The sequence below is a fragment of the Aspergillus pseudodeflectus genome (genome assembly GCF_044049435.1).
Source record: "Aspergillus pseudodeflectus strain CBS 756.74 chromosome Unknown BJX68scaffold_137, whole genome shotgun sequence".
Lineage (NCBI taxonomy): Eukaryota > Fungi > Ascomycota > Eurotiomycetes > Eurotiales > Aspergillaceae > Aspergillus > Aspergillus pseudodeflectus.
The window spans coordinates 1-10,081 of NW_027263913.1; the positions used below are offsets into that span (position 1 = coordinate 1).

The following is a 10,081-nucleotide window of genomic DNA, read 5'->3' on the forward strand; positions in this document are numbered from 1 at the left end:
CTACTCTTAGCTATCTTTACTATTATTCTTATTCTCCTTAGAGTATTCTATAATCTTAACTCAAGCTAGTTTTAGCTTATAGTTAGGGTAACTCATATATCCTACCTCTCTATAATAGTAGTATAGTCTATTCTAATAATAATATAGACGCTCCTTCTTACTAATATAGGGAACTAGAGAAGAGGTGCTACTTATACTAGCTCTAGTATTACTACCTATATGTAATAAGATACCTACTAAGTCTTAGTTATTCTTATTATTATTCCTAGATACTCTTCCACTATTACTTCCCTTATTAGCTATATCCTAGTGGTTCTACTTCGTGTCCTAGGCGCTTAGATTATCAGTAACAAAGGAAGAATGGATGCTGACACCAAAAAAGGCCAGCCCATGGAGATAAGCAGGCGTCAGGGGCTTGCTTGGTGCTTAGGTTTTCAATCCCCGCACACGGCTGTTGGGGAACCAAAAGTGCTTGAGCAGGCTATTATTGTTCCGGATATAACGGCTATAACTTAGGGTGTTGCTAGCTACTTGTCGCTTCTTGTGTCTTTCTATGGGAAATAGAAGGCTGACTATAACTAAGCCCTGCAAACCTTTTCTTTTTGTTATGGTGATTGATCTCCTAATGCACTATATCTATAAGTTCAATTGCATCTGGATTGACTTGGCCTTGTTTTTACCGTGGCTGCATAGATCCCAGGATAGTTATACTGCTTCATCGGAGCTTCGATTCTATTATCAGGAGCTCCCGGCATACACATTGTTTTTGATACGATTAGTAGACTCTGTTTCTCCGAAAGGAAAGGATTTCTAGTATATCAGTCACGCAGGCTAAACCAAGTGCAGTAGTTGACATGCCCATGGTCATCGTATCTGATGTATTATATAGAGAATGCCTAGCTAATCCTAGATATGTTGCACCATTTCCAACCACTCCACCCAAACCGGACCGTGCAGACCGTATCGTGCCGGAGACGTAGCCTCATACCTTGGTCCGGCGCCAGTGATGTCTCCGGCTCCGATTCCCGACGAAATGATTGAATCCCTATCCGCTCGCACCCTGTTAAGAAGCGTGGTAGAGACTTCCACCTCTAGAAGATACGAGCTAGGGGCAACGTCGCGGGAACCCCCGTGCAAATGCCGAGTCAGGTCGATGACAGTGTCGTTGCCAGTGTACACCACCGCCGAAGGGAGTTGCCTACCGTTAAGCCAAAGACGGACGGCGCCCTCAAACCTCCCCAGATGAAGATGTGCACTTAGCCTCCTGCCCTGCGGCGAAGACAACGGCAGTGCAAACTCGGTGGAATAATAACCGACTCCGCTAACTTGGTCCATTTCGTCCCCATCAAGATTGATCCATGGAAGCAGCGCCGTATCCGAGAACCGGAGATTCTGGAGATTCGGGCCACTGCTCTCATTCCCATCTGGGCGTTGCCAACTTTCAATGGTAATGTTCCACAAATCGAGGACTGTGGGTTCCGGCACCGATGCCTCAAAGTGAACCTCGGTGCCGTTGGATAACGTCACACTCGCCGCGCCGCTTGAGAGCAGAGCAAAAGTGGCATCTTGGGACTCATCGACGGGAGGAGAAAAGAACGCCGCTATTGCTCCAGAAAACTCTGTTATATGGCTCTTGGGTCCGCGGTTCCCGCGATTCTTAATGAACGCAATGATTTTCGTCTCGTTGGCGGCAAGCGTCAGGGGAATGACCATGTCAGTCTCGCCCCTCTTGAAATAATGGAGCGGCGTACCCTGACCGGACCAAGCATCCAACAAGACCGGCATCTTGTTGGCCATGCCGGAAAATGAAATGTCGACTGTCCTGCTAGGCGTGTCGTCGTTTACCCCGTCGTTGTAGAACCAAGCTATTTCGGCCTCGTCGGTACTGCGCCAGAAGGAATACCACCCTGCTGCCGAGTCGGAACTGGAGGGCGCCGCGTTCGGAATGATTCCAGCATCTTTCAACGCCTTGGGTAGGGCGTTGGATGAAGCAAGCCTAGATACGCGTGGAAAGTCTCGCTGAAAAAGCGGGCCCATAGCATCCCGATCAACTCCAAAGTCGCCAATGAGGAAAATATGCAAACCATCGTGGGCGAGTTTCAAAAGCTTGGTCACCGTGGCAGACTCGATGGTGGTCGTATTGGAGATGATCAGAGCTTTGTACGCCGGTCCGTCAGGCACCAAGATGCTCTCTCGGGTGATGGCGAGATTGCTTCCAAGGAGCGCTGGTCCGATATAATCGTACGTGAATCCAGCTTCTTGCAGGTTGGCGCTCTGGTAACCCGAGGATAGGGTCCACGGAGCATCGTCCGCATATATCGCCAGGTCAACCCGGGCAGTGCCAGCCTGCAGAATATATTGGCTTCTAGCCATGTAGGCAAGAAGGTCTGGGAAAACTCTCCAAGTCGGCTGCCGTGGCCCCCACATTTCGGGGAACAAGAAGTGGAAGATGGTTACTCCTGGCCACGTGGTGTTTCGAAAAGGACCTCCATACGGAAAGCCATGGAGGACATTCATGGAAATGCCACCCGCCAGCCCGCGATGGAATGAGTAAAGCAGTCGGCTTAGCGTCTGCGAGTATGCTACCGTGCCCCGGACGGCACCCAGCTCTGACGATGTCACTGGATTCGACCGGAAATGGGATGGCCCAGACATGTGTCTATAGGCGTCGATGCTTTCGATAAATCCCAGATTCTCACCCTCCGGGGCATCAAGCAAACGTGAAGAGTCAACCTGGAGATGTCAGGAACCAGCAAAGCACATGTTGGACGGTCAGCTCATACCATGCTCAGCGGCAAATTGTACGCTGGTTGATTCGAATACTCAAGACCTCTCAGCCGTGCCCACCGGACATGAGCTTGTACGTATTCCTCGTATTTGGCTTGTAAGACCGATCGATAGTCGTGGTTGCAGGCGTCTCCTCGAGATGCATTCACGGACTCGAATCCCACTCCGTATGGTGTGCTCAACTGGGCCCAAGAATTCTCTCGAACGAGGAGAAGAGGGAGGCACGGACGAATATCGTACCCCAGTGCATGCAGGAAGTCCGAGTCAAACCCTCGAGTCCACCATACAGTTGAGTGCATCTCCATACTATCCTCCCATGCTACCACGGTGACACCATTAGCATCCTTCTATATTGCCATGGCCTAGAGCAGCATCGATCGTCGTCTCTCTGACTTACCATATTTACCGACGGCTGCGAGCAAGTCGCGATCACTCTGTTCGGGGACAACGTGAGTGTCAAAAAAGTCTGTCATGCGACGAGCGCCAGCGGCGCTGAAATGATCAACAATCCAGGAACCATTCTGCACATATGTCTGTGCTTCTGGGCCTCCGTCAATGGATCTTTGGTTTGTGTGGCGTTCATACCATGCCATGATCTGCCAGGTCGCTCCAGGAACAGTTTCAGGAGCCGTCCAGGTAAGTGAGCGCGATACCGCTGCTACCTGGTCCGTCAGATTGATGATTCGATCAATCTTCTTGTATTGTCTTGCTGTGGTATTATCGTCTAGACCTTCGTTAGCTGACGTTACCCCTGGCCTTCTACAAACGATATATCACAGCCGTCTCACCTGGCAGAACCTCAATTGCAAGTACAGCGGTGAGGCTTTGCTCGCCAAACTCCTCCAAGGGGTGCATGAATTTCCTTTCATTGGGTGGTTGGCGGGAAAGCGGCAGACTCCCGCTGAAGGTTTGTCCGGGTGCAACAGTCACGTTGGAGTATGTCTGGTCTGGTAAGTCAATGGCATGGGTATGGACAAGGAGTGCTCTCTTCGTACCAAGTGCATGGCCAGCCCTTCAGTCCCGGGGGCGGCCGGTACTCCTTGGCCCTGGTTTGCCGCAACAGCAAAGTCCATGAGCAGGCCCTCCTCCTTTGCCGTCTCCATCGCGACGCGGAATATTCGACGATACGCTTCCGTCCCGTAGCCGAACTCTCCCCAGTGCGAGGGATCGTCCCCCAACTCGAAATAGGGCAGGAGCTCAAACCCTCCAGCACCTACAGCGGCCATCTGGCGGAGGTCATCTCGTACCACGTCCGGGTCGACGCTTGCGTCTGGTAACCTAGGACGGGGCTGTCAGTGTATTCTACCGGCAATGAGCCATATCTGACGGTTCAGGGGGTGATGTTCCTCACCAATAGCGGAACTTTGGCCTGTATTCAACGGGAGGCGTAGTAAAGTCGTGAAGCAATCTGAGCCAAGAAGCGTTTACTCCATGGCAGAGACCAGCTGCAAGGCTTAGGCACAAGGTGAGCTTCATTCTTGCCTTTCAAACAGCGCTGTGGGCGAGGATATTGAAGGCCAATCAACTATAGAGCGTAGTTCAATTTATATAAGGCGTGCTTCATGCATATCGGGGATACTCTCCACCGTTAGCGACTGGAATTTCAGAAAAAGCGGGGGTGAGGACCCAATGCTGCGTCGCTGTTAATTCCACCGACGAACCGAGATACGATCAATGTCCAGCAAGTAACTCTGAGTATTAGCAATATGCACATACCTAGGTATGAAAAGTGGGCTGGGGCATGATTACATAATAGCTAAATATCCAATGTGCAACGGTTACACAAGAGCCTCAATATGCAGAGTGGTATGGTGGTAGAAATTTAAGAGATATATACGCGGGGAAAACTGAAGATAAGGCAGGGCGGATCAACATTGGATACTAGTTAGCTATAAGTATAGCTCACTGTAGCTGACCTAGTAAGTAGTTGGTTTCTGATTATATGAACTACACAGAAGATGCCAAAAGCTATAACAACTGTCACATTTGTGACTTAATTTTGTAGAGAACAAAAAGCTAGCAGTGAATCATGGGCCTCTATATCATAATAATATAGAAACGTTAGGCAAAGGCTTGAGTATATAGGCTATGGGGTAACAAACAGTAGGAATAGCTAAACATCAGTAAAGCAGTCTCCCAGCGGGACACTTATTATCTGTGAGTCGTCTACAAAGATGCCTCTAAACTAGTGGTGAAAGAAGAGAAGTCTTGCCTCAGCCTGCGTGATGCATCAACCCCCAAATTTGCCTACTCAACACGTTAATCTGGAGGGTCCAGAGGAGCAATGACTACTAGAAAAAGGAGATAGAACCATGCAACATCTTGAGTATGACGAGGGGCATTAAAGCTAGGAATTGTTCTTTTCTGCTTCTTTGCTGCCCATATGTGACGGCGAGCACTACGGGCCGTCGAATTATGCCGCTAGAGTAGGATCTGTACAAGGAACAAGGTCGCAAAATTTCAAATATAATATCATCAGAGCCTGCATCTATCCCCAAGCTATACACTAGTGGAAATGTCCATGCTTCTCCTTCAAGATCGAGCTAGCCGCAGGCAAGTACGCCAGAGTCTTGGAGATGCTGCTACTACAAGCCAAGTCTGCACTGAGGAGTACTGCCACTCTCAAGGCAGCAACCTCCTTCTTTCTTGCTGCAACACTCCACGGTCTTGGACGCCATGGTTGACAGAGCTCGCTACGGCTCCAGGAGAGAACTCAGCCATAGCCAAAGATGATGCATTCATATGTGTTGGAACGATGAAGCTATCTAGCTAGGGAATCGCTAGATAAGCTAGATAACATGAAAGAAGACATGTGACACATGTGTGTTAGAACCTTCGGTGGAAGACAAAGGAATGGGGCTTCCAACAGGGGGTGAATGGGCTTCTTCTACTAATAAGAATTGCGACAAATTATCAGTATCAAGGTGATAGAGATTTGCTCTTGACTGCCAAAGAGACGAATTCTACCAAGAAGATAAGTCTGAATGAGGTGGTTTGGGTGTCAGCCGGAAATCTGAGCTATATTACACCATCGGTCACTAGACTAGTGTCATGGTACCTTTTCAGTCGACTGGTGAAGTTGTTATTGGGCAAGGAAAGCCAGTGGGGCTATGGCATGGTGACATGGGACATAAAATACTCCACACCGGGGGTGCGGAGTGAAAATATTGGGCATACAACTAGATTCATATCTGCTATCTGGAGACCCCCAAAAATTAGCATCACACTTTAAGATCTTGGGTATGTTTCACACATCTCTTCTCTACTGCCACTACCATCGCGATTATTCAGTCAACCTCAATGGGGTTTCTCAAGTCTGTGGGCATGCTTGGCTTGGCCGCTTCTCCTCAAGTCTACGCCAAGCAGCGACGGATCGATTGCAATCTATTGAAGGATAAACTGGACATCGCCAACGCAACTGTATGGTTTACTGAACATGTACCCGCGGGAACCAATCTATCTCTAATTGAAAATCATCCATCCTGCCGTGTAGCCAGCCAAGTCATTGAGGTCGACATCTGCCGTGTGGCCATGTTGGTTGAAACGAGCTCCGCCAGCAACATCTCTATGGAGGCGTGGTTGCCATTTGACTGGACCGGTCGATTCCTGAGCACCGGCAATGGTGGTTTGGGTGGTTGCATCGATTACGCTGCGCTGGCGTACAGCACAACCCATGGATTTGCGTCCGTTGGTGCAAACAACGGACACAATGGCACGTCCGGAGCCGCCTTCTACAAAAACCCCGCCGTCCTCGAGGACTTTGCATACAGAAGTGTCCACACAGGCGTCGTTGTAGGCAAGCAAGTGACCAAGGCATTTTACCACAAGGCGCATACCAAGTCCTATTACCTCGGCTGCTCTACTGGGGGGCGCCAGGGCTTTAAAGAAGCACAAGACTTTCCCGATGACTTTGATGGAATTATTGCTGGCGCCCCGGCTTTTGACTTTAACAACCTGGTCGCATGGGCGGCACGTTTCATCGCCATAACTGGTGTCCCTGGATCACCGGATTCCATCTCACAGGATATGTGGCAGGTGATTCGACAAGACATCCTGAATCAATGTGATGATCTTGATGGCGCTGTCGATGGCATTGTGGGGAGTCCGAGTCTGTGCCAATATCGCCCAGAGGCACTCATATGCGCGAGCAATCAGACTCAGAACTGTCTGACGGGACGCCAAGCACAGAAGATCCGGGACTTCTTCTCACCCCTCTACGGACTCGATGGCATCTTACTCTATCCCAGAATGCATCCCAGCGTGGGGGTGAGCCCTTTCGTTTTGGGTCTTCCATTCGATATAAGTACCGAGTGGTTCAAGTACGTCGTACACGAAGACCCAAGCTGGGACCCGGTGACCATAAACGCCGAGGATTTTGCAAAAGCGACTCTGTTGGATCCCTTCGGAATTGCTACTTGGAAAGGTGACATGTCGGGTGCAATGAACAGGGGCACGAAAATCCTATCCTATCATGGTCTAGAGGATGGGATGATTAGTAGCGAGAGCTCGACTCGGTACTACGATCATGTCTCGCGAACCATGGGGCTACCCTCAAGTGCTCTGGATACTTTCTACAGGCTCTTCACTATCCCTGGCATGAACCATTGTCGTGGAGGCCCGGGAGCAACCTATATCGGCAATTTCGGAAATACTGCTGTCGATTTTACGCCTGAAAGAAACGTACTAGCCGCCATAGTTCGCTGGGTTGAAAAGGACATTGCCCCCGATACAATCCTTGGTACAGCCTACGTCAACGGTACGCACAAGTCGGGAGAGATCGCATTCGAGCGCCATCACTGTCGATATCCTTTTAGAAGCGTCTACAGCGACGACGGCGATACAGATCTCCCTGAGAACTGGAAATGTATCTAAAGCTGGTGATTGGGTGTTTCCTCCGGGGTGTGGCGTGATTCGCGATATTTCCCAATGCCTATCTCAAGATATATCGAGCAAAACCATGTATGCATGTCGCCTAATGCGTTTCTCCATGATATATATCTAGCGCCCTATGTTATCATGGCCTTAATCATAAGAAACATAAACGCGCGTTTCGTCCTTTCCATAACCCCTAAAAGAATCAGTCTGTAGATCTCGATGGGCTGTCACTGTATAAACTACTGTTTGGGTAAACGTCCTTATCACTCGTTTCTACGTCAGCATCTGCGGGTAAGTAGCGCGCGAGGTATCGTATCTGTCTGTGCCTCTTCAGAGTGAACAGGATGTATAGATACCTGCAGGTTACTTATTTCCCTTGAACATTTCTTGTTTTCCTCTAGGTTCTGACGAATTATGTGGTAGCGGGTAGCCGCGTATGGGTGATGGAATCCGGGGCAAGTTTGCCACCCAAAGGTCTAATGGTCACACGATCAATGGTCGGGATGCTGCCTGGGGGAATCTGGAGTTTAGAATTTTCCCCAATTTTACTTTCGTTCTCTGCCAGGCTGGTCCCCTTATTGGCGGTTGCTGGTACGCCAAGTGATTACTAATAGTCACAACGAGTTGATAGTTATGTAACAGGAATCCCAATCTCCATCCATCTCATATTGCAATCATCCAGTTCATGTCTTTCAAGGCCCTGCATTGCACGTTGTATTCTTGTTCTTGTTCCTGGTTGATAACTTCCTTCTTGAATTTTCTCATGCAACGTTCACTAAGCAGGCCTGGCCACGATGTCAGCAGTCGACGATGAACCCGCTGCTGGCCATGTCCCAGAAACTTGCCTGGACTTCCTCCCCATGCAAGCACCGCTTGATTCCATACTCTACGGCAAGAATGGACAACGCGTTTCTTTCCTCCCTCGCGCGCGCCTTGGCGGGAGGTTCCTTCTGGCTAAAGAGCCCGTGGAAGGGGGCGACGTGGGGACCTTCCTGACATGCTACCGACGCAATCTATTTAGTGTTGCTGGACTGCTTTCGATCGACGAATGGCCGACATGGGCACTGCCATCCGGGACGGGTCGCGATCCCACCGCACAGGATCCCAAAATCACCGGCTTGCTTGCTCGCCTTAGGGCTGTGGAATCCTGGGATGCGACCGAAGTTGCTCTCACCTCAGGCGCCAACAGATCGAATGCGATAGCTGAACGGGGTGCGCGGCCAGTTGACATCCCGTTGCTTCCGCCGAGCCGAGAGCAAGATGGCTCTGCCACGAGCTCGGAGCATCTCGAGATTCAATTCGCATGGGAGAGACTTCAGTTTCGGTCGGCCACAGCAAATAATGGGAAGCGGAGAAGGGAAATTCGACAGCAATTTAAGTTGATTATCGCGATAATGGCATCGTGGGAGGACGGAACCTGTAGTACCCTTGCTGAGCTCGGGTCGTCCTTTCTTACAGTCCGGGGCCGGAGCCCGAAGAGCTTTTGTGCGTCTGAAGTGCCCCAGATATCTGAATGGGATATGCCCCGGCCGGAAAACGACATGGCTGGACTTGACCTGCATCTTTCTGGCCCTTCGGCGCCGGATTGGACGTCAGCTCCGGAGGTCTCGTTTTTCGACCTGTACTCTTCATCTGCGATCGGCGACCCTTCGCAGGAACTCATTTATTCCCAAGCGATGTGGGACTGGATGAACCCAATAGAGTCTCTACTCACAACTACAACTAGTATTCTGGGACCCGACCAACCAATGGAGCAAGAGGCGGCCGTTGCTCGTGCTGTATATGAGAGTCAGCACGGTGTTACCGATAACACAGGCCGCGGCCAGTTGTCAGGACATCATCTCACGTCTACAGCCGCACCATGTAGACAAGATGCCATTCCCGAACTCAACCCAGATGCAGTGCCTTGGGCGCCTGGTATCCACGACGGCCCGTCATCCCATCATAGTGCACGTGAATCTGGATCTGTCCCCGCAGATACACTTTCTATTTCGCCACTTACGCCAGATCATTCCACCGTACCAGAGGATAGATCATCCCATACGGCTCTGACAAAATCTACAGTATCCGTTGCAGAGCAAACAAACGGCGATGCCTCCAAGAAGCAGCGTACAGAGCCAGATAGCGGCCCAACACAATCCGCCGAGACCCAATCCCGCTACAAGTACATACCCATAGGCATCGGTGGGTGGCAGCCTCCTATCGAGCCAGTTTACTGGCCGCATCCTTGGTGCCATATTGAAACGGGCTCAGAGACTAGTGGCGAACTGTATCGCGCCAAACCGTACTACACGCACCTGGAGCACAAACGATTTAGGGTATAGGAGGATGAATTGTTCCATGTGATATTTCCCGCGTATTAGGAGGATGAAACTTTTGTGCTTCGCTTTATTGTAACTATATAAACAGGTGTCCAGAT

At 50.2% G+C, this 10,081-nt stretch overlaps 2 protein-coding genes across 2 annotated transcripts; one reads left to right on the forward strand and one right to left on the reverse strand.

Moving 5' to 3' along the window:
- Window positions 1-906: 906 nt before the first annotated feature.
- On the reverse strand, window positions 907-4,263 carry BJX68DRAFT_273689 (uncharacterized protein; the record flags this gene model as incomplete). Its single annotated transcript, XM_071047520.1, has 6 exons — window positions 907-2,733; window positions 2,784-3,106; window positions 3,185-3,511; window positions 3,576-3,729; window positions 3,783-4,065; window positions 4,139-4,263. 6 exons carry the CDS (start codon window positions 4,261-4,263, stop codon window positions 907-909), a joined length of 3,039 nt encoding a protein of 1,012 aa, XP_070891873.1.
- Window positions 4,264-6,087: 1,824 nt separating this feature from the next.
- Window positions 6,088-7,659, forward strand: BJX68DRAFT_273690 (putative feruloyl esterase B; the record flags this gene model as incomplete). The annotated part of the gene is made up of 1 exon (XM_071047521.1): window positions 6,088-7,659. The coding sequence occupies one exon, from the start codon at window positions 6,088-6,090 to the stop codon at window positions 7,657-7,659; it is 1,572 nt and encodes a 523-aa protein (XP_070891874.1).
- Between the last annotated feature and the right edge of the window lie 2,422 nt (window positions 7,660-10,081).